Here is a 24,957-nt window from a genome sequence, read left to right as displayed (position 1 = left end):
GTCGCAATTGGCCCCAACTCGGCATCAATTGCATCTCACGAGCGGAACCATAGATCATCCTCATCCTCAAAGGCTGGCAGACATTGTCTTTGGTTTTGGGTCGGTGTCTGAATGGATTGTGGGGTGCCAAATGTGTAGGAGTCGCTGGCGTAAACTAACTTGATTAGATTTAGCGCGCAAATTGAGCTCAGTAATTGGCGCGAGCTCGGCCAATGTGGGCCGACGCACGAGCGAGACGGAGCCACAGAATGTGCCAGATTTAGAATTCGTAATTTGCCAGTGAGACACTGATATAAATATACATATACATATACATAGATAGATACACATATGCAGTCATCTATATACTTTGTTTTAGTCGTTAGGTTTGGAGTCAATTTGACGAAATTGCCCTGGTTATTTTCAGATTAACTGCGATTTCAATCAAAGAATCTGCGGCAATCTCAGAACTTGACCTTATTGTAAACGATGCACACAAACTGCACTTGAGTAAGACAAATAAATTATTTTCAATTATTATTCGTTTTTTTTTATGAAAATTACTTTCTTGGGCAAAGAAAAAAAAAAATTATTTCCATTTTATGTAAAATTTTGGTTGCTGCAGGTCAGCTAAACTTTGGTCTAGCACCACCGAGAACTGAGCTCCGCCATCTGTACCCGTTTATTTTATAGCGAAAGCTTGTTCAAGTACTCCAGAATAGCCGAGCTGTCGGTGCCCAAATCCAAATCGTTCTCCATATCCCCGTCCGCTGGAAAAATAGAGCCCATATTTAATATGGTTAGCCCAATAAGTGGGCCCTCCTATGTCAGACTCACCACTGCCAGCAATGCCGCCATTCATGGCCAGCACCGAGGTGGCCAGCTCCTTGAGCGTGCGCTCCAGTTCGCCCAGTTGCTCCAAGTCACTGACGGAGGGAGCTGCCCGGGCTGAGGCGCAAAGGCACAGCAGCAGCAGCGCGCAGCCAATGTAGATCCAGGTCGCAGCCATTGGGTTGGGAGACAGAGTTTTGGCCATCATCATCATGTGTCCAGGCTTTTATAGAACGAACAGACTAATGGAGCCGATTTTCCGCTCAATTTACAGCATTAAACACTGAGCAAATGCCTCCGCGAGCAGCAAATGAGCTGTGACTCTGATGGGAGATATGTGGAATTAAAGTATTACATACATATGTATATGTATGTGTATATGTATGTGTGTAAAATATATATGTTAACATAGATATGTATTGTATATAGATGCTAAATATAATACGACTTTAAGTACAGCCTGTTGTAGCCTAGAGCGTAAAGTATGGTTTAAGACTCCTCCACTGGATTCTCTCCTTTAGAGATTAGAGACTAAACCAGAAATATGTTTATTCATATGCTTGACAAACCTAAGAGTGACCGTAAATACCTTTGAATATCCAGTACTTTCTGCTCCATATACAAGCAAAGCTTTACCGGGTATTCCTTATTCACAAGTAAAGTAGCGAAAGGTGTGTATCGTTCACAGCTAAAATATCACAGGGTATTTACCAGTCTCAACAAATTTATAATTGATTAATTTGAATGCAAAGCTAACAATCTTCATATATGGTCACCCTAAGCGCAGCATTTGGCTGCCCAGCCCGCGGATATGCTACAAATATGAGAAAGAAAGAGAGGGAGAGAGAGAGAGGGCGACTGCCGCGATGCAGTTTTGGTCGAATTGCTTATGTCTGAAATTGTTTTAGCATTTCACTGTCTGTCATGTTCTATACTTAACGTTTGCAATGCGTTTTCATTTTTTTATTTATTTTTCATTTTATTTATTTTTTTTTTTTTTTGCCATTTTTACTACAGCAGCTGCGACTGCAAAAAGCGTCTGCACTTTGCTGCCAATCGAGGCATAAAATGAGCAGCAAGTGCCACTACAGCACCCGGCAGTGTGACAGAGAGGGCCATAGACCGTGCATAGCGAAAGAGAGCGAAACATAGCGAAAAGGTGCAAACATACGCATGCACACATACACACACACACGCACACAACCTCAGGTAAGCTTAGACTTTTATCAGAATCAAAAATTCCATATGACGCATGCTGAATTTTTGAAATGAGCGTTACGAATCATATGACTCATGATAGGGTATAAAAATAGTTTAGAGAACCCGATCTATGCGGTAAAATAAATATAAAATATAATAAATAATATACATGTATGTATATGTAATAAATAATATATATGTAATTTATTGTAATTAATTGATGTTATATTTATGATTAATAACCAACTACTAAAATTTTTTTTTTAGTTCTTATAATTTTTATTATGTTATTTTTTATATTTTTAAAGTATTTACCTTTTGTTTTGATTTTTTAATTATCATTATTTAAAAAAGATAGTAATTAAAATATTATTGCATATTGTTATTATTGGATAAATTTTTGTTTATAATTACTCAAAAATAAAAGAAAGTAATTAGTATTATTAAAACATTATTTATGATATGTATATTATATTTAATTATAATTTTTTTAATATTTTTATTTATTATCTTTTTATGTATGTATTTTTAGCTGTGGCTTTACTATATTAATCGCAACCCTGAGCTTTTCATTTCCCTATTTATATTTCACTTATTTAATTCGCGCAGGATCTTATACATAAATACAATTAATTTATATTATAAAAAATTACAAGTAATATCGTTTCAAATTTCCTTTCTCTGATCGTTTATTATAGCGCTCTCTCTGGGTCGCCTATCGCTCGACCTATGCTCGATTCGCACATCATTTTAATTTTTTTTTTTTTTTTATATCACAGCCTGAATAATTTTCTTTTTATACATATTTTCGCTAGGTACTAAAACGGCAGCAGCGAATTAATTAATTCCAGTGCAGCGATTTTTCAAGAAATACCCCCTTTTACACACATATACACACTCGGCGTGTGTGTGTGCGTATGTGTGAATGTATGCGTCTGTGCACTTAAAACGCTTCTGCAGGTGTTGTGATATTATTTGGAATTATGTTGGAATTTTTCTAGCACTGCGCCCTTGCTGAAATGCTCTGAATATTATTTGCATTTTAATTTTGTTTCATGTTTCATATGTCTCTTAATCTACACGCACACACACACGCACACACACACACACACACATGTGCACCTTCAGCTGCTTTGAGTCGTTGTTTATAGCTAACTTTACAGTTGAGAAAGCATTGCTAAAGTGGTTTTAATTAGTTGCCCTAACGGGTTTTCGGCCCGGCCTTCTGCGGTTCAGGAATCGCGCTAGCGAGCGCAATTACAAAATGATTGCAGGCCAATTCCCAACATCCGCGAGCCCCATCAAATATGCACGAAACTCATGTATGCAAGGACTAAAAATATATTTCTTTACAAGGCAAACTGTACGTACAAACGGTAAGGTTTTACATACTAACGAATATCAGTAGAGCATGGAGTCAGCTAAGGGAAGGTCATCATGATATCGCCATCTTACGCTGCGGGTGCTGCGGGTGCTGCGGGCGCTGCGACGGGCGTGGCCGCTGTCGTAGATCCTTGGCTGTTACTACCAAGTGAGCAGATGGCAGCGAATTGATCCAACAATTTCTGAAAATAGAAAATCGCATCAGACAGATAGGAAATACACCGTCCACAATTTATCTATTTCGATAACATACGTTGGCAACGAGTTTACAGGCTGGCGCCGTGAATATGTTCGCTCCGCAGATTAATTCGACTTTCGATTTCAGCTGCTCAATTGAACAGTTCTGCAAATAAGGAATCTATAGTTAGTTCTGTTCTGGAACTGAACTAGTTCCGTACGTACCGCACTGGCTTTCGGCGTCATCTGCGCTAGGCAGAGAAAAGCCACAGCCAAGGCGACAAGGCTCATTGAATTTTTGCAATAGAACTGCATTATGTCAAGTATCGTCTTCTTCAGGTTACTGGATCTGAACTGAAATTTGAAATGAGCTCTAGGCTTTTATATACTCACCCTGGGCAACTGCAGAGCAGTAAAAGTTACTGAAATCGTGAAAAGAGGCGATACGCCTAGATAAGAGCACGACATAGCAAAAGTCGTGCAGCTAGTGTATATGCATAATGTGGATTTTATCTAGTCTGGTTTAATTATTATTGATTTTTATAGTAGCTTGGACTTAAAAAACAAAATTGGTAAATTGTTAAAAAAAACCATAGAACATTTCGCCAATGGGCCAAAGCTCAGCTCTATGATAATAGAGGTATGCAATATGAGATGTGTTTTAGACAAGGGTTCTCAGTTGAAAAGAATTGGAAATTTGTAAAGCGGAGCTTTGATCAGGCAGTGTTGTACAGTATCGAATACAACTTTTAAAGTCCAAAAGAGAGAATATCGTATATCGATTTTAATTGAATGCGATCGATTATGTAAAATGTACTTCATCTACTTGAATAAAGCTAATCTAGTATTACCTCTAATATTCATGTAAACAAAATCAAAATGAAGTAAATATTCCCATTTAGCAGATTGCCAAATCATTTTTAAATGATGCAGTTCAGCTCAGTTCAGGTGTGGCCAGATCGTTCAGAAAATACCAGGAATTCGATTAAAAAGAAATCAACTACATCCTGCAGCTGCTCGAGCATGAAACTAGTAAAGTCTTGTATGTGTGTGTTTGAGTGTATTAGTCATTGGCTACTTGTCATATGCAAATTCAGGAGCGCACGCCTCTAGTGTGCCCATTTTACTGTCATGTGTGTGTGTGTGTGTGTGCCAGTCATCTCGGGCCCATTTACAATAATATTTATCAAGTGCGGCACACACCCAGATAGAGCTAGGGGCCGTCATATATTAGGTGGCTTGCCGGGACGCACCATCGTCATTGTCATCATCATCATCATTAGCATTATCATTATGATGAGGCGAGCCTATGCGTGGCCTCTAATTACATCGCATTGTCATAACAGAATTGAGCGCATTTGACACGCAATTGGAGCTCACAGTTGCGCCTCACGATGACACGTGAGAAATGCCAGCCAGTAGGTGGGAAATTGAAAGGTGGGCGGGCCTGAGTCTGCCCTACTACCTGACAGTTGGCTAGTTGCAAGGGACATAAACTTGTGCTCGAACTGAATATGGAAATGAAAATTAAAATGAAAATGAAAAGGCACATGAAAATGGGAATGAGAATGGAAATGGAAATGGAAATACAACTGGAAATGTTTAGTGACAGCGCGAGTGGGAGCAGAGTCAAAGGACTGACTGTTGCATCAGTCACCACCAACCTGCCCCACTCGACATTGGCTAAGTAGATAAGAATTAATTGTTCAATGGCACGCATTGCACTTAATACTTTGAATACTCCCCCTGTTACATACGTACATACATACATACATACATACATATGTGCCGCATTTGTGTGTATGCTAAGCCATGGGCGAATTGTTGTTGTTGTTGCTGTTGTTGCGGTGCTTTTGACTTATGCCCCGTCACTTGGCCCACGCACCTTTTGGGCGGCGGTTAATCGGATAAAATTCATAATTATCGTTATTACTGTCATTTTTTCTAATGACACGCGGCACACAAATTGCGTGTACTTTTCTATTAAGATGACCTATCAAACGCACTTTGACTTCAGGCCAACCATTGCGTTACAGTCTCGTTGATTTCTCTGCTTGTTTGTTTTTCTGTTCTGCCCAATACCCTAAGCTAAGAGAGTTGTATGCATTTTTAGAAGTCGAATGTAAAAAGGACGTTGCATAATATATATTGATATAGATACAGCTGAGTGCAATGACTGTTTGATGTCTTCGAGTTGAGAACAATGAAGTAATCAATGTGAAGAGGTTTATTGATATAAATATATATTTTTCAAAATTCAATTGAAAGTATTTCTATTTCCATTCATATTTAAGACAGTTTAATGAATATCAAACTCACATATACCTACAGATATACTATGTATTATGGTTCTGCCTTAATTTTTCCACAAACTTTGACCTGCATCTTACATTGAAAACTTTGCATTTTTTGTTTCACTCCAATATAATAATCATATTATACATATATCTTTTTTAACTTGAGTATTCCGAATTCCTTAATGAACCTTAAAACTATATATGCATATGTGCATGTAGCTCTACTATTAATTTACCGCTGACTTCACATCAATTTCATCCCTTAAAAAATGTTGAGTTCAAATTTGCTCTAATATTGTATAAATAATATTAAAATTAATTTGTTAGGGTATTCAGTATTCAGTTAGACAATTTCAAATTATTTCATTACGTTGACTTTTTTACATTACTTGCCCATATTTTCTTCTAATACAGCCCATACTCAAACACCGCCTCCTCCTCCTCCTCCTCCTCCTCCTCCTCCATCTCCTCCCACTCCTACTCCATTTATATGGAGCGCACGCGTAAATTATGTAATTAAAATTCCGCACCTTAATTCAGGCAATTTATTACATGAGCTTTTGACTAATTGGATAACGATCTTTAACTATGTTTACTAAATACATGAGAGAGATACATCATGGACCCAGCCTATCGCGACCATATGGATGAGTTCATAGCCAGCCGCGATTGCATTTGCTGATAAGCCCAAAATTAATTGAATTTTTAGGTGTGTGGGCGATTTGCGTGCCCTGGCGAGGGCAATAACTAACGGCAGGCAGGGCGGGAGGGGGTGCAGCGGTACTATATTATATACGCTTATGAATGGGTCTGTAAATGCGTTTACAAGTCACTAACTACAGTTAGTCTGATCGAAAGTTGGCATCTAAAGACAACAAAGCGAAAGCAGAAAAACATCTGAATAGTAAACAATTATAACTGTAATGTTGATTGCTTGGAATTTGCCAGTTATCATTGATTATCAAACTCTCATTATTTTTTTTGATTGATTAGTCACAATTTCACTTAATCGCTTTGATTTTGCTATAGGAACTTCCGGTTCACGCTCAACGTATGCATTGCCATTCGCATTCCCGGACCCGTTCCAGTTCCGGTTGAATACAGTTGAATAAACAAACAAATTAAAAATATAAAAAAATTTGAAAAAAATTAAAACATTTTCATGATGCGGATTGAAAATATGTTTAAGCGGGGTGGGCGGCTCAGGCAGTTAAATGCAATTAAAAAAAAAAAAAAAAAAAAAAAAACAAACAAACAAAAAACAAAACAAAAAAACAAAAACAAAAATGCCCACATTTGCACAAGCTAAGCTCCATTGGGGGTTGGGGCGGGGCAGCGAATGACGCACTGCGCTATAAATAGACCAAGTGCGATAGGGTCAGCTCAAGCTTTTCGGTATGCGGTGCACGTGTAGCCAAACGCCAGGTGCTAGCGCCATGAGCGGGCGGTAAGTAGGGGGATCTCACTCCCCACTTCCCCGCACTCTCTCCCTCTCTCTCACTCTGTCTCTCTCTCACGCTCGCTCTCTGTGTTTGTTTGGGTCCGACAGTTGGACGTATGTCGAGCTGAGGCCAGTCGCGTTTCGCTGGTCAACGTAAAATGTTGTGAGCCAATATAATTTGTTTTTTTGCGATTTTTTATTGTTATTGTTGCTCTTATTATTGCGCATTGTTGTTGTAGCTGTACTTGTTATTGTTGCTGTTGATGGCCTCCCAATGCACAAGGCTGTGGCTGCGGCTGCTCTCCACACTACTTCTACTATCACTCCTCGCCAGCCATCAGGTAAGTCAGCCCGTCGAGTTGAAGGTGAGACAGCCCCCGATGACCCAAGCGAACCATTTCGATAATTGTCTAGTCGCATGCCCTGGAGTTCATGGATGTGGATGAGTCAGAGTCATTGGGCCATGGCGCTGCCGATGACCCTGATGATTCCGCGGAGCTGCCCCCGATTCTGCATAACTACTCGAAGGACACCATCGCCAATTTCAATCCACGCAAGGCGGACGCACACTTTCGCACGCTGTGGGAGCGGGTGCCGCAGCAGAAGCAGGAGGTGATCAAGCGGAAATAGTCAATGCAACACTCATGTGGGCAGATAAGAGATCAAAATATATAAGCAAATTATATACACATGTTATATGTTATATGTATGTGTTATCTATATATTTAAGCATTGCAAATTTGTTATCGTAGATAAGCTGAAATCTAAGTCGAGCTAAGCTAAGCAACTCCCTTTGTAAGAACAATACTTTATCTCATCTCTTGGTGTATTCCACTCATTTATTAAATTTGATCTATCTCTGGTGACTTACCCATGCTACACCTTGACAGGGAGCTGAGTTGGATGCCTACTCATAGCCTCCAATTGAATAGATTGAATATTTCTTTGAGTAGCTCATCAGCTGCTACCTTATATATGCTCATCTATAGATTACAATTTGGTATTATAAGTGTGCGAAATAAGTTACTGGGACACCACATTTTAAAAACTGAACCGATCAAAATATTTAAAAAAAAAAAAAACTTAATAATATTCAATGAAAAAAAAAAAAAAAAAAAACAGCCAAAAATTCACGAAAGTATAATAAAAAGTTAAACAAAATATTTTCAAATGAGTCACTGGGACAAATTATAAATAAATCCATATTTTATATTCCGAATAACTGTTATAACATATAACTACTATCACATACTCATATATACCTATATTTACATATAAGTTTTTAAATACCATTTAAATGTGTCTAAATCTAAAAAGATATAGAAACTGTATTACTGCTACAAGCAATTGGCTGCAAACATATTTGTTAAGCAAATTTATATGCCTATACTAATATTTTTTTTTTTTAAATAAGTTTCAAATTCTAAGTTCTAAATTGATGAAAGAAAAATCATCTATAAATATGAAATGCTCAAAGAGTCTTTAAAATATAGCTTTGATTATTATCATCGCATATATAACTAATAAAAACAAGTAAGCTTAAAAATACTAGTTTATAAATAATTATATAAAAATAAGTAAATATGTATAAATATAACAATTATATACAATAAAAGAAAATGTTAAATATTATATATAAAACATTAAAAAAAAATATTAAATACAAAATATAATAAAAATATAATATAATATATAATATATAAAATAATATGTTTCCAAATATGATAATATATAACTGTACAAATTTTTAGGTTTTTAATTATATTTTATTACAGTAAAGTATATATATGATCATCTCTAATTATATCAATACAAACACCTAAAAACCTGTGCAACATTCAAAGAAAAATGCCCAAGATGTGGCTACTCCAGCCTCCAAGATGTGCCTTTAAAAGCATATTTATGGCCTAAATGTGACTGCCTGCTGCTTGCCACCGATTGCGCGGTATAAAAAAGGGTCGCACTTCATGAAGAAGCCACAACAACAGCAACAACAACAACAACAACAACAACAACAACTGCCAGATTGGTAGAAGAAGCAGCAGCAGCAGCTGAGGCGACTGCATTGCGATCTGGGGACGCAACAAGGCCAAGACGTATGGGTCACTTCTAGTCCCACCCGCGCCCAGCTAGTTCTTCGTGAAAAAAAGAAAAGTTCACAAAAAAAAGCGAATAAAACTTTTTTATTTGCATTTTGTTTTAAGCGGCGGCAACAAAAATTCAGCAGAGGAAGAGGAAAAAAAAAAAGCACATAGACCAATGGTGTTTATTCCCATTTCTTTTCCTATTTTTCTACTTTTTTGTTTTAAAAATTTTTTTCGTAGTTGTTTTTCTTTTTTTTTTTTTGCTTTGTTTCTTCTTTGTTTTGTAGAAAAATGCACAAGTTTTATGCTTCTATAAAAGTTTTTGTGGCGAAAACTTTGCACTTGTCTTGTAGCCGCCGAAAGGGTTTTACAATGATGCGCTACAAGCGATCCGCCCGCCCACGCAGTCGACCCTTGGATAGGCATGCCGTGGCACTTTATATGCTTCGTCCGGGGGTGAGGCGGAGGCGGAGGCGGAGCCGTGGTAGAGACAGAACGGGACAACGGCTAGTTATTGGTGTAGCAGAAAAGTTTTAGGCGCGAGCCACGCACCTTAAAAGCAAGCCAAGACCGTCCCAGCTCATCAGCCAATCCCAATCCCAATCCCAATCCCAGCCCCAACGTCAAGCCCATCCCCAGCCTAATCCGAGCGGACGAGTGTGACACTGAGCAAGTCACTTAGTTAAGCCCGGAGACGATGTCGGTCATTATGCGACCCCGAATAGCTGCTATGCATTATCATTATCATTAAAATAAATTATTAGAGAAAGTCGGACGTTGGGCGTGGCAACTACGTAGAACTAAACGCATTTTGCACGTTTTCTCTGCGCAAATTTTTTACACGATTTTTACAACTTTTTTCGGCGCTTTCAGCTAAGTACACAAAAGCTTTTGCTGGACAGTGCACATAGTGGGGAGAGTGTTTGGGGGTGATGGGAGAGGGTGGTGGTTTGCTGCCTCTTTGGTCGTCAGAGATAAAAAGTCAAGTTTGAGGCGTTGCGAGTTAGACGCAGCAGCATTTAGTTCGGGACGCAAAAAGGTTTGCAAGAAATAACTTTGCATACTTTTAGGCGGCGCATGTTAAATACTAAATGCAAGTCCCCAACAAAAGACAATGTGTATGTGGTTGGGGTAGGGGAGGGGAGGGGAGGGGAGGGGCGTGGTTGTGGAGCAGGCCTGCATGCGGAACACCACGTAATTTCTCAAGCTGCCATAGCCTGACCACGTAAAGCATAAAATATTTGCCAGCGACTCCAATGCTGATGACCAGAGAGAGATAGAGAGAGAGAGATAGAGAGAGAGGGGGAACACTGAGAGATGGAAAGGGAGAGTGAGGAGTCTAAGAAAAGTATGTCTAAGAAGTTGCCAAACAAGTTGCAGCCGCAGCCTGTGCGACGCAGCTCATTTGAATACATGGCAACAACTTTGACCACGCATTAGTTACACAACAACATAAAAGCACAACACGAAGTTCGGCTGAGCAAGGGTTGGATGGGGGTAGATGTAGGGGTGGGTAGGAGTAGGAGCAGGGGCGAGGGCGATGCGATGCCTCTCAAGTCCAAGTCAAGTCAAGTCAAGTTCTCTTGTCGCTGGCAACCGAATGACCTGCCACATCCTTCGGCCTGGCCGGCACATGCAATTTGTAAACCAAAGCGCATAATTTACAATGAACATTTTGGTCGGTCTAACGGTCTAACGGTGCTTAAAGCTGACCGCGCCACAGACTGCCGGCAGGACTTGGGACTTCATCTTAGTCTCGGTTGCCTGCTCCGGCTCCCGCCTCCCGCCCCTCGCAATGAAGTGCCTGCGCCAGGACATTGATATGGCACTTGGCGCTGCAGCTGCATCTCCTTTGCTCAGCCAGGACATGGATCAAGAACGTGACTCAGTATCTATTGAAATATTAACGTGTACATATATACATCAGATTTGATGTGAAATAATAAAATTTGAGCTTGAATTAGCAAATTGAATAGCTAAGAAAAAGTCAGCTGCAGCATAAGTTTCCTGATCATTGCAAACTGCTTCTGTAAGCGAGATAGATAAAAATTACTTGGATCCATAAAAAAGTAAAGTTCTCGACAGAAATATAATATAAAAGTTAAAAAAAAAAAAAATAAATAATAATAATAATAAATAAATATATATAATCAATATTCAAGAGCCTATATGATGCCTAGGTTTCGTGTTATACGAAAAGTATCACATTATCTCTCTTGCAGGCATTTTATATTCACTTGAAATAGACTTAGGCAAAATATTATTATATTATACCTATTTCTAAGCAAAACGTTTGCTTTATCATATATTATCATGATTGTGCGTATTAAGATATTAATTATTATATATCATTTTTATTGTTAATTATAATATTATTATTATTATTATTATTATATTTTATTTTTTAAACGCTTTGGTATAAATTCATTATTTAAAAGGTTCATCAACTTTCTTTTTAGCTGAGATATTTATTATTTCTGTTGTAAGGAATCAAAATTTAATCATCAAAAATAATTCTTTAATAATAATAATTCTTTATATTTTATTTATTTATTTTTCCTCCATAAAAAAGGCTTATATTAATATAAAGCCTTTCATTATTTAGAGTGTTCATCTATTCGCTTCTTAACTGAAATATTTATTATTTCTGCTAGAATGATTAGATAGACTTTCATTACGAACCAATTACTAGCTAGCTAAATAGGAATTTGACCGATCCATATATATATTTCCGAACATTATGTTAATATTATTCTAATATTATTCTAACTCTAATGTCTAATTAATAAAATTAATAAAATATTAGTTATCTAGCCTTAAGAATACGTTCATAAGTAATCAAAGTAAATGAGAGATCCATACAGCCAAGCATTAGTTGAAGACTGGAATTGATCTACCATTTTAAGAATAGACCACACATATACCTCTTTGGAGCTAGTGCCTGCTCCACCCACCCTTCCCCCTCCCCACCCTTAGCAATAGCAATAGACTTCGAGTAATTTGGCTGCCTATAAGTAGAGGCAAGCGGGCAATACATTAAGCCAGCAGTTACAAGTAGAGCGCCAGCCACGAGATGCAGTCGAGTGGCTGGTGGTTTTAAGACGCTGCGGCTGGTCGCACAGCGAGCGTCGAGGGTTTGGGCAAATAACTTGTAGGAAATTAAGTTTGTTAGTAATTAGAACACCACTAAGGACACCTGAGCGTCCTTCTGTCTGCCCCGGCAAATTTATATGGCAGGCAGCTACGGTGCAGCAGCAGTACACACACAACAATTAAATCCAAAGCTCGTCGCCTGCTACATTTTGGAGCTCCTGCTGCTGCTGTTGCTGCTGCTGCTGCTGCTGCTGCTGCTACTCCTGCTGCTGTTGCTGCTGTTGTTTAGCCCGTTTGCTGTGTGCCTAGATTCGTCGTGTCTTTTTTTTTTTTTTTTTTTTTTTTTGGCTCTTGTTCTGGCCTGTTGTTGGTTCTTTTATTTCCTTTTTTTGTGCTTAGGTATCTTCACAACCTGCAAAGTAACAAAAGTTTCAAGTCGCCTTGTCGAAAATTCCTCAAGCCGAAACTTGCCAACTTTGATGTCCAAGCATCTAGCCAGCCAGCCAGCCAGCCAGCCAGCCAGCCCCACGGCCAGCTACCATACGCTGGCTGTCCCGGCTAGCACTCCACAAAGTATGGCATGCGTTAGTGGGATAAACATTTGGGTGAGTAACTATCGCCAAGTGCATGCCTGGGCAGTGGCCAGTGGCCAGTTGCCAGTTGCCAGTTTCGACTGCCCTTCTTGGCCACTTGAGCAATCTGGCCAAGTGGCAAAAAGTTTCGTACCCAAGCAGCTGACCCGCGCTCACACACAGCACGAGCTTTGCAGGTAAGTACACTACAGGCACAGTGGAGTCTCCGTGTTAGATTCTGTCACCCATTAATTTACTCACTCATCTCTCACTCGCCCGACTTTGGACTTCGGACTCCACATTTCAGTTGAAATCTAGCTCTGTGGCAGCTAGCAGAGGCATGTATAAGTAGGTAGTTTCTTTATTTGATTTTGTATATATTTAATTTTGTATTTATTTATTTATTAGAATTTACTATTTATTAATTTGTACTTATATTAATTAAAAAACTATTTTTATTTATTTTTCCTTCGTTTTCTTTGTTTCTTTTCTTTTCTTAATTTACTTTTATTTATTTACTCCGGTGGTGGTTACCGAGTCTCATTGAGCGATCGTCATTCGTATCTCTCCCAAAACGATGTTCGGTAATAAATCCTCACAAGATGCTCAACTGAAGGCGCTCAGTAAAAAGCTCTGAGCGAGAGCGAGTGAACATGACATTGTTCGGATGATTTAACGGAAGAGAGTGTAGAGAATCAAAGAGTCAACTGTTATTTGCTATGAATTGCATTTATGCATACATATGTACATGTATGTATATATTTATCTGTTTTACTAGACTTATTTACTCATTATTCTATTGTACTCTAAAGTATTTCAAGCTGAAGCGATATAATCATCTCAGCCTTTTGCCTCTTGCCAGATTTGATTAGCCACCATGCAGAAGGCGTGACACCAAATGAGATGTGCAATTTTAAGAATCGAAATTGTTAAATAAATAAATTGAGAACTCTTGTCTACCTTTGCGCATGGGAACATGGAAGAGAAATTCATTCGTTTGAAGATATACAAATAAAAATATGAAGAAATAAGAGATGGGGATATTCACAATAAATATATGTATATAAAACTGAATGAACTCTGTCATTCTCATCAAATCCAGTAAGCCTCTAACTTTACAGTAAAATTAATATACAAAAGAGAAATATTGGCATATATGTTATATGTATATAAAATCGAGTAAATCAGTTCAAAACAAATCGATTGACCCACTCCAAGAGTCTTAGCTTTAATGAACTCATACCTAGCCATAAATCAACATCCCAGCTGTATGCGATTTCAGCAACTGATGTAGCCCCCTGCTATCATCCTTTTCAGACTCTCAGCCTTAAGGAGCCCATATCGTGCCATAAATCAACCTCAAAAGATACCAACTCCCAGCCAGCTCAGATCTTAAAGTTATGCGAACAGCAAAACTATTGCGTGTAAACTTAAACTCTTAAGTTGCAAACACTTTCACTGTATTAACACCAAATTAATTTTGTCTTAAAATTCTGGCAAGCACACGCATACACACATGTCTCCACGTCTGCTATCTGTGCGTGTGTGTGTGTGGGTGTGTGTGTGTGTGCGTTCGTGTTTGTCTGTAAGGACAACGATTGAATTTTAAACAAGAAGGACAAATGCCGGCAATCAAGTGAAGTCATGTTAAAAGAGCAGCAAAATGAAGTCTCTGGCTCCGGCTCTGGCTCCGGCTCTGGCTCTGGCTCAGCATTGTAACAATAATCAATATGCAGCAGTCAATAAAGGCGGCCCAAGGAGTCCGCACGGTCCTTGCCAAGGAGCAACAATTACAGACGCCGCATAGCAGAGAGTGAGCTGCGGCGTGAGCGAGGGAGGGAGAGGGCATGGCCCCATAGTTTTGCTGTGCGTCGGTTAAATGATGTGTAATCGTCTTATGTGCACTTGAATGCCTTTTGGCTTCTAATATGGGCAGCGAGGCGACAGACAACACTGGCGACAAGGACCTGCCAGAATGGACAAGGACACAAGCGCCGGCCAGAGCCAGAGCCAGAGCCAGAGCCACAGCCTGAGCATGAGCATGAGTGTGAGGGCGAGGGCCAGTGCGAGTGCGAGTCGGGCCAAAAGCGGCCCAAGTAACCAATTCGCACACACAAAAGAAAACTTTGCTATAGGCTGACCTCAAAATGCACAACGAACGACGAGCGCTGACTGGCAAGGACCGGTGGACGGTGGACCAGTGGACTGTGGGGAGCCAAGGACCTACCAGGACACAGGACGCACGGCAAACTTTAATTTACAATCAATTCAGGCGTGAATAATAAACCACAAGAAACCAAACAGAGCCCGGGCACTGGCCAAAGACAACGCACAAGTGAAAGTGTTGCCAACTAGCTGCAGTTTAAACTGCTTAGCTGTGTGTGTGTGCGTGTGTGCGTGTGTGTGTGTGCGTATGTATATACTCTGAAATTTAGTTACAACACAATACCAAAAGTTTTCGAGCAAGTTTCCAAACAAACAAAGCATAGAACCTGGCCCGTTGCCACTGAATGCGTGTAGTGAGACCCCCAGATCCCAGAATCGACACCAGACCCAATCCCCAACTCCCCAACCGCAACACTTCCGCCTCCATTCAGCTTTTCAAGTTGAACGTCAAGTGCCTTGTCCGGCCGAGTCCCTGGCGACGTTTGCGTCTGGCTCCCTGTGCCGGGCTATCAATATTGTTTTCCTATTAAATTGATCATTGGTCAGCAACAATTGTGGCTGGACGTCCAGTTAGCCCGTCCCGCCCCGTCCCCACTGCAGCTGCCTTTGTTCGTGGCTCTGTTGAGTGGCAGCCCAAGGGAGCAGCCAGTGCGTCCGACTGCCCATTGCTATGCATTAATTGTACGAATCTAATGAAATTAATTGAAATGCTTGGCTGAATGTTGTCCATCTGTGAATGTGAGTGTGAGTGCGAGTGTAAATGTGAATGTGAGTCAGAGAGTAAAACAGCCTGGCAGTGCATGTTGAGCGGCAGCTGCTTGCAGCATTTCGACCACAGCAATTGTCAATCACAATTTGGCTTGTGTTTGGAGTTTAGCTCAGCAATGCATCGGCTTACTTCTCCTTTCACTTATGGAGTTAAGCATTGCAATAACTGGGAATCGATGAGGAGAATGAGTAATATATAGATCTGCTAGAGCGCACTCTCATTACGATCTCTATTGCTGATCGATCGCCAAGGAACCGATGGAATCGATTGCTCTATGAGTCTTTACTCAGAGTGTGAGGGAAAAACATTTCTGGGCAGACATCGGGAAACGTTAAACCAGACAAACCTGCCAATGGGAAATTGCAAGTGCTCAGCTGATCACGAGATTTTGTCTCTCAAACGGGAATCAATCGGAACATAAAACATGGGATTTAAGCATATCAATATTAGGATTCTAGTGTAGTTTAATCTGTATATATGGAGTTCCACCCTAGCTTTAATGTCTTTTTCTTTTCCACCCAGTTTTCTGTATTACTCCCTCTCTCACACTGCCTGCTCCTTCTCTCCCTCCCTTTCATTTCAAATGGACTCATGCCACCATCATGCCACTCATGCTATTCTATCAATATTAGGATTCTAGTGCAGTTTGATCTCTTTCACCCTAGCTTCTATTTGTCTCTTTATTTTGCACCCAGTTTTCTGTATTACTCCCTCACTTTCACTCTCTCACACTGCCTGCTCCTTCTCTCTCCCTTTCTTTTTATATGGTCTCATGCCATCTTCATCGTATTCTACCAATGCTTGGATTCTAGTGCAGTTTGACCTGTATATAGTTTCTCTCTAGCTCTAATTTCTGTCTCTTTCATTTCCATCAATTGGCCCGTATCACTCTCTCACTCTCACTGTCTCACACTGCCTGCTCCTTCTCTATCGCTTTCATTTCGTATGGACATACATCATCATCATATTCTAATAACACTAAGATTCTGGTGCACTCTGATCTCCATATAGAGCTCTCTCTAGCTTCCTTCTTTGTCACTCAGTTGTTTGTATCTCTCTCTCGCCTTCATTCCAAATGGACTCATCATCATCATCATATTCTATCAATACTATTATTTCTCCCTGACTTCAATTCCTGCAGCTCTTTTTTTGTCGCCTTGCTTCTATTTGCACTCACTCACATTGCCCGCTCAATGTTCTCAAAATGCTGACATGGACATCAGTGAGCAAATAGCAAAGAATTTCTATTAGCCCACACACACATACACACATACACATATGTATATGCATATGCACATACACACGCAAATATATAAATATATCCATAAGCAGCCGCTGCATTAATTCATAACGCATCTGCATCAGCGCCCACGCCCACGCCCCCGACCCACGCCCCCAACTGCCCATTCTCATAGGCAGCCCCGCTCAAGTGGCAGCCAAATTCAACTCAATTATGCACAATTACAGACACAAACAGGCCAAGTGGCCGTGTGGAGGTTGGAGGCTCGAAGCTCGGTCTCGGGGCATGCATGCACCAAGCGGGCCCCCATTTAATAGCCAAACGACCTTAATAGGAGCCTGAGGCAACTTAACTGCGCGTTACAATGACAGCCGCAGCAGCAGTCGCAGTCGCAGCAGCAGCAGTCGCAGCCGCAGCAGCAGTCGCAGCCGCAGCAGCAGTCGCAGTCGCAGCAGCAGCAGCAGCAGCGGCTGAAGCAGCCGTTGGCAGTGCTCCTAGTGGCGCTTCCTGCAATGAATTCTTTTCCCTTTTTTTTCGGGGCTTTATATTGGAGGTAGGTGGAGCAAGGGCGAGTGAGCGAGCGGGGGGCAGTGTGTGTGGCTTGTAAGGTGGGGCAGCAAACAAATGCAGTTGCATTCAGACGGGCGGCACTTGGCTGGCGCTTAAATTGCATGCATAGCTCATTGCTTGGCACTCGACGTGGCTGAAGAGCAGCTGTAAAATGCAGCGAGGGCGGGTGTGGGGGCGGGCCGTGGTGCCTGCTGTCAAAATGGCATTGAATTGCTTAAATACTTTTGGTAATGCGGCAGAGGAGTCGTTGGCTTAATGGCTGGTTGGCTGGCAGGAGGCAAGAGGCAGGAGGCGAGAGGCGGGAGGCAGCCAGGCAGAGGCAGCGTCGCTTTTTTGGTTGCCATGCGGCATGTGCCCCAAAATGAAGCAACATATGCCAATGGCAGGCCATGAATAAACGGCCTGTGCAACTGCACGAATGAATGACTGAACGAACGAACGAGCGAGCGAGAGGGCGAGAGGGCGAGGGGGCGAGCGGGTGAGCGAGCGATATGAAGTGCAATCAATGCAAAAATGTTTTCAAGTACACAGCCAGGCATCCAGGCGAGGCAGGCAGCGGGCAGATGCACCCAGTGCACCAGATACAGCACAACTAGAGATAGCTACGGGTGTGTGTGTGTGTGTGTGCGTGCGTGTGTGTGTGTGTGTGTGTGGATGTATTGAGGCACGTCGGTGTGAAAGGATTATTCACACACTATTGATTTCAAATTGAGTTGACTTCAAATCCGTCTGAATTGACAGGCAGTCAGCTGAGGCAAGGCAACACATGGCAACGGCTTCAGCTATAGCTTCCAGCCATCTCTCTGCCTGTGTGTGTGCGTGTGTGTGTGTGTGAAACCGGAAGTTGACTAATGAATTTAATTTGCAGTGGGTGTTGAAGCAAATAGAGCGACAAACAGATACACATGCCAGCCAGCCAGCCAGACGAACAGACATGAAGATGGAGCTGCCAGCCAGCCAGAGGACAGACTGACAGACTGACTGACTGACTGACTGACTGATTGACTGTCAGATTTGAGTGGCTGTCTGCGCTCTGCTGTGCGTAAGTAGGCAACTGTTTTTGTTTGGCCAACACTGTGCGTGGCAGCCATATGGCCTCAGTCCCAGCACGCCTGCCAGATGCAATTACAGCTCTTTAAATCGATTAGATAGCATATGGATATAGTCGATATTTCTTCCATTTATAGGCTTCTTGTTTTGCTGCATTTCGTAGTATTAGGGAGAATAGCAGCAATATAGGTTATTTGAATTTCGAAATCAAATCGAGATTCATTACTCTCTTGCTAACGTGGGGACTATGTATTTAGTTCCTTTTTATCATCGTGATCAATCTGAAAGTGACAGAGCATATAGGGATTGTTCACTGTTCGCCTTGGTGTCCATCAGTCCGTAGTTTATTGAATAGAGAAACTAAAAAATTATAATACATAATGTATTATAATATAACATATTTTGTGAGTATATCTACGCCCAAGGAAGGCGTGGCAAATCGAAGAGAAATCTATGTCTTCTAAGGGCTTCGAGCTAGCAGATTTATCAGAGCAGATTCCCTCCCTTAACAACATAGACTCAACTCTGTTTGGTACCGTGAAAGAGTATTATAAAGTCGTTAACACCCAACTGCAACACTCTTAGTAAGACTCTCTTATCGGAAATGTCAATTATTATATCTAATAAAATTTAAATTAATTTTTGCCTTGGCCCAGACTAAAGTTAAAATGTGTATTAAATTTTTCAACTTGCTATTTCTATGTTTTTAAATATTTCTTTCAATTTTATTTTATTTACTATTATTATTATCTTTTATATTTTTTATTTCATTCAGAAAAACTGTAAATTCGGTTGCGGTTTCAATGCTGAAAAAAAAAAAAAAAAAAAAAAAAACATAGAATTAATGCCCTAACTAAAGCCAAAATAGTTGCTTCAATTGCATAAGCACTTGATGCAGCATATTTAAATATTTCGTTAGATTTTATTCTATTTTACGCTTAAAACGTTGCCAATTAAGCATTGTATAGATTCAATTCAATTTGAATATGAATTTTAATATTTGAAATACAATTTATTATCAATAATTACCTTTTTCTTGTGGAATATAGAGTAGTTAATTCGCAAGTTGCCCCAGATGGCTCGCCTCCATATTGCTCCGCTCACAGGCCAGAGCTTAGCTCAGCTCAGACTGACAGGCGTAGCTTGATCTGAAGTTCTGTTCGTTCAGTAAATCTTCTCCGTTCACTCTCACTTTGTAATACTCAGAAAAAGACTTCAAACATATTAACACATTTCAGCTTAAGCTCTACTCATATTCAGAACTGTCAAAGTGATGTATGCCACATGGCAATCTGAATCTGGCAGCATTGAAAACATTTAAATGTTTCACAATTCAACTCCCAGCTGGCGCAAAACTTTGCCATATATTAAATAGAGCAGCTATGGCTTACCCACATTCGTGTGAGGATCTCGCGGGCTGTTTGAGGATCCTTTTGAGTAGGCGTCGCCTCGCTGCGCTGCCACATCTGTCCATGTGGAGGATGGAGAATGGAGAATGGATGACAGTTAGTTTTACTTCGGCATTTGTTAGTTACACACACAACAAACATTGGAAATCCTTTTAATTATTTTTTTTTTTGTTGTGTCTGGTTTTTCGTATTTATGTGTCGCCTCTACTAGGTAAATATCTATTCGCAACAAGACAATACATTCGTACACATACATACATATATCTACATATATCTACATACGAGGTCGTTGTTTCATTGTTGATCGTCGACTTGTGAGAAACATGAATGAATATTTAGATAATGCCAGGCGCAGCATTCAACGGGCGATGAGCAGCAGCTACCACTCCCTATCGACGGTGGCCAGCACGGCCGGTGGCCTGGCCGCCACTACCGGGATGCAACTAATTGGCCGCCTGCTGGGCCTGAAGGCCCAGGCCTCCATGGACTCAATGGCCGACTCGCGGACGACGTCAAGCACGGATCTGGGCTCGCCGTCAGCGGGGGCATTGGATGAGCAGCAAACGCGACTGGTCAGCGTGGTATGTGGGTTCCCCAAGGATATCGTCATGTATCCCGATTATGTGAGGGGGCAGTTTGGCGAGGATGCCTGGTTCAAGACCTCCACATCGAAGGCGGATACGCTGGGCGTGGCCGACGGCGTCGGCGGCTGGCGAGTGTATGGCATCGATCCGGGCCTGTTCAGCCGCTTCCTGATGCGCTCCTGCGAGCGCCTCGCCCACACCTCGGACTTTGACTCGACGCGACCCGAGCATTTGCTCGCCCGCGCCTACTGCAATCTGCTGGAGCAGAAACAGCCCATTCTGGGCAGCTGCACCGCCTGTGTGCTGACGCTGCACCGCGAGAGCGGCATCCTCTATGCGGCGAACATCGGAGACAGCGGCCTGCTGGTCATACGCAACGGGGCCGTGGTCTGCCGCTCCGTGGAGCAGCAGCATCACTTCAATACGCCGTACCAGCTGGCCGTGCCGCCACCTGGACAGGGCCTCAACGTGCTGACAGATGGGCCCGAGTGTGCCGCCCTCCTGGAGTTCGATATGCAGCCGGGCGATATACTGATGCTGGCCACAGACGGTGTCTACGACAATGTGTCCGAGGAGCTGCTGCTGCAGGTGCTCAGCCATGCGGCCGGCGTCACAGATCCCGTCAAGCTGCAGATGTACGCCAATTCGGTGGCCCTGATGGCCCGCTCGCTCAGCTTCAATCCGCACCACGAGTCGCCGTTCACCCAGAATGCCAGGCGCCACAACATCGATGCGCCTGGCGGCAAGCCGGACGACGTAACCGTCATCCTGGCCAGCGTTGTTTAACTGGCCAGCTTGATGGTGATGGTCGCTCTGATGATGCAATGCAATGCACTTTGTAACACAACAGTAACCATCTCATAAATAGGAATGCCGGAATGCCCCACAGCCACGCCCACACCCACAGCCACACCCACCTCCCATCAATCCCATCTGTGCGCACTCACTGGCAGCTGTGCACAGCTCCAAGCTATTCCTGTTCAGCTGTGGACAATTGCCAGTGAATGCTCTGGACTCACGCACACATCAGGAGACGGGATTGTCTACAGCACAGCAAAAAAAAAAAAAACAAAACAAACAAACAAAAAAATCTTAAAAAATACGTCTCAATCGGTATAGATATATATATCTCTCTATATATATATATATAGATCAATATGTATATTTAGGGTATAGGTAGAGTTAGTTGATCTTATTGCTCCAATCTACGACATTCGGCATTCCATGTTCATCTGGCTCGCAGGCATCAGGCGCCCCACTCGAACTGCCGCCATTGGCCAACCAAATCCATCGCCCCTGCATGCCCAACTCCACCCGCCTGAGCTTAACTCCTTCTTGACACATTCAAATGCAAAATTAAGTCGAGTGTTTTTTTTTTAGCTGCTGGCATAAAGATATTAAATTTTACCTTTGTGCTAGACAAGTGTCTTCATTTGTTTTAATAGGAAACAGACTGAAATTTCTCCGATTCCATTTTAAGCCAATCGACAATGTGAGGTTTCTGCCATCAACATAGATCCGACTATCCCATCACAAGACTGAAAATTTAATGCAAATTTAAGTAAACTCTTTAAAATATCGAAATGAGTTTGGGTTTTGTTTTTCGTTTTCGTTTATTTTCCTGGAGTACTTAACGAGTTTTTCGAGATGAGCGATGATGAAACAGCCTCCATTATGCGACTCGTTGCTGGTTGTTGTTGTTGTTGTTGTTGTTGTTGTTGTTATTGCACTCTTAGCCATCTTCACCCATCCTGGCCCGGTCAGATAACATTCCACATACTAGACGCGTCCAGGTTGTTGTCGCTGTTGTTGCTGTTGTTGTTGCTGTCGGCTTAATTGAAAAATGTTGCCTGCTGCATGTCAACATTTTGATTTCCAATATGTTGTCTGCCACATGTATCCAGGGGCTGCTCGCATTATAAATGGGGGCGCGCCCTGTGCAAAATTTGGCTTAAAATTTCACACGTTTGGCCGCGACATATGTCGCCCCGGTCAGCACTGGCGTTGGCGTTGGCCTATGGCTCGGTTTAACCACTTCCGCATGGGGCACAGGCCGTCAAATGCAGAGCGAAGGCCCGCACCTCTGCCCACTGCCCACTGCCTAGTGTCGCCTCCTGGCCCACACCCCAATGACATTTACCGTTAGCATATCAATAACACACGCTGCGCCACAGACCGGACTCATAAAATATGGCAACAGCAACAGCAACAGCAACAGCAACAGTGGCAACAGTCGGTCGGTCGTCAACTTCCACGAGGCATGTGAAACGTGACGCGTGATGCCAGCCAGCAACGCCTTGCTGCCACACACACTCAACGCACACACACACACGCACACGCACACATCCTCTAGGTGTGCCGCGACCCGTTTGATTTTGCATTTCATGCAAATTTTTGGTAGCGACCGTCGACGATGACAAGGCGCACTACAGCGGACAGTAGATTAGGGTAGAGGCGGGTAGAGGCGGGCGCGCAACTCTGTCGCATCATCGGAAATGAATCATTTGCTTCGTTTGTCGGCATCCGCTTGGCGCTTATTTCCGTTGCGTCGCTCATTTTTGGTCTAAACCAGCGCCAGCCAAACGACCAAACGGCCAACCGGCGAATCATCCAACCAGCCAACCATCCAACCATCCAACCAGCCAACCATCCAACCAGCCGACCAACTGGTCGAGAGCACGGCCTGACATGTGTGCGCGGCACGCTTCCGTGACAGAACATGGAACCAAGATGGGGGCTCACACACAGGTAATATTTTTACACCGTTGCCTTTGACACCTGTCGTTGTGCGACAACGGCCTCAAAGAGTGCGAGTCGAGAGACTGGGAAAAGGCGTTGTAGGAAACGTGATAGAGCGGCATGCTGGACAGCCGACTGCATTAGTTATTTAGTAGTGCCTCAAATGTAATATGTACTATTATAGAATAGTAATATGTACTATATATTTTATTTTAGTGTATTGTATTAAAAAGAGAATTGATTTTAAATGTATTTATGGGTGATGTAAGAGAGTGCGTAAGACATATAGGATCAGTCTGTAGAGATTAAGACTCAGATTTGAGCTGCCTATCTCTCTCTCTCTCTCTCTCTCTCTCTCTCTCTCTTTTTCTTTCTCTCTCTCTGTCTATCTTTAGTTCTTACTCTTTCTTTTTCTGTCTGTCACTCTATCATCAAGTCATAAGTTCATCGATTCTCATCTTATCCTTATCCTTATCTCCCTCATTCTTTCTCTCTCTCCAGCTCCCTCTTTCCATGTACTATTTCTTTCTCATTATCTCTGACCTTTTCGTTTCACTCTCAAGACCTTTTCTCGTCTGTTCCCTAGCTATACTTCCAACAAACACATAAACCTGAGATTTTATTCCAAAAGAAAATAATTTCTCTTCGACATATCCTCAAGAACTTAACTTGCACACATTTTTTTGCAGCCTTAGTTCTAGAATTTCTGGGTTTTCTTCTTCTTTTTTTTGGGTCTTGGATATCTGGACTGGAGACTGTGGCCCGCATATTAGTGGCCTTTTGCTTATCCATCCATTTAAGCTTCTTTCCGCCAGCCCATCCATCAGCTCATCCTTTTATCTACCCGTCCGTCCGTCTGTCCGTCCGTTCGTCTGTTTGTCCGTCCGTTCGGTAGTCCGCTCATCCATTCGTTTGTCCACACTCATTTGAGTCCCGCATAAATCAATTGCACTTGTCATCAACTCAATTAATTTTTGGCAAACAAAGTGCAGTAAATCAATTGCTTTGGCAGCTCGGCTCGTTGACCATGCCCAGGCGCCCGGGCAGTGGGCCAGGCACGGGTTGCGGCACGAGGGTCAACGTGGCCAGAATGTCCTTTTACTGTTGCGCTCCCATTTTTGGATATACATATATTTTTCGCCCAGCTTTTTTTCTCTCCTGTTTCGCCTTGCCTCCCTCCGCCCCATTTCGACGTTTGTCATTGGCATTTTTTGTCACTCGGCGCAGTTTTTGCTGTTTTATTTGTGCGTTGCATTCAGGTTCTGTCCTTATCGGACAGCAGACTACGGCCGACTACGGACTACGGACTGCCTGCCGACTACCAACTGTCGACTGCCGACTACGGACCGTCGACTGTCCATTTTATGAGCCGC

At 42.1% G+C, this 24,957-nt stretch overlaps 3 protein-coding genes across 6 annotated transcripts; 2 read left to right on the top strand and 1 right to left on the bottom strand.

Moving 5' to 3' along the window:
- Positions 1–664: 664 nt before the first annotated feature.
- Positions 665–1,026, bottom strand: LOC6584348. Its single transcript, XM_002009968.4, has 2 exons — positions 817–1,026; positions 665–749 (listed from the first exon to the last, which is right to left on the bottom strand). The coding sequence occupies exons 1-2, from the start codon at positions 1,022–1,024 to the stop codon at positions 667–669; spliced, it is 291 nt and encodes a 96-aa protein (XP_002010004.2). The 5' UTR covers positions 1,025–1,026; the 3' UTR covers positions 665–666.
- Positions 1,027–7,438: 6,412 nt separating this feature from the next.
- On the top strand, positions 7,439–8,404 carry LOC6584346. 2 transcript variants are annotated; one of them, XM_032732397.2, is made up of 3 exons: positions 7,453–7,471; positions 7,548–7,649; positions 7,723–8,404. In XM_032732397.2, the coding sequence occupies exons 2-3, from the start codon at positions 7,572–7,574 to the stop codon at positions 7,936–7,938; spliced, it is 294 nt and encodes a 97-aa protein (XP_032588288.1). In that variant the 5' UTR covers positions 7,453–7,471; positions 7,548–7,571; the 3' UTR covers positions 7,939–8,404. The 2 variants fall into 2 exon arrangements, with proteins under 2 accessions (XP_002010002.2, XP_032588288.1); XM_002009966.4 differs by having other exon boundaries at positions 7,439–7,649.
- Positions 8,405–20,198: 11,794 nt separating this feature from the next.
- On the top strand, positions 20,199–22,429 carry LOC6584345 (protein phosphatase PTC7 homolog). Of its 3 annotated transcripts, none has more exons than XM_015161305.3 (2): positions 20,199–20,472; positions 20,611–22,429. In XM_015161305.3, the coding sequence occupies exon 2, from the start codon at positions 20,630–20,632 to the stop codon at positions 21,629–21,631; it is 1,002 nt and encodes a 333-aa protein (XP_015016791.1). In that variant the 5' UTR covers positions 20,199–20,472; positions 20,611–20,629; the 3' UTR covers positions 21,632–22,429. The 3 variants fall into 3 exon arrangements, with proteins under 3 accessions (XP_015016791.1, XP_002010001.2, XP_015016790.1); XM_002009965.4 differs by having other exon boundaries at positions 20,601–22,429; XM_015161304.3 differs by having other exon boundaries at positions 20,547–22,429.
- Positions 22,430–24,957: the final 2,528 nt, after the last annotated feature.

The sequence above is a fragment of the Drosophila mojavensis genome, unplaced genomic scaffold, assembly GCF_018153725.1.
Source record: "Drosophila mojavensis isolate 15081-1352.22 unplaced genomic scaffold, ASM1815372v1 contig_136, whole genome shotgun sequence".
Classification (NCBI taxonomy): domain Eukaryota; kingdom Metazoa; phylum Arthropoda; class Insecta; order Diptera; family Drosophilidae; genus Drosophila; species Drosophila mojavensis.
Note: the sequence above shows the minus strand (reverse complement) of the source record. Positions and strands in the feature narration are given on the sequence as shown.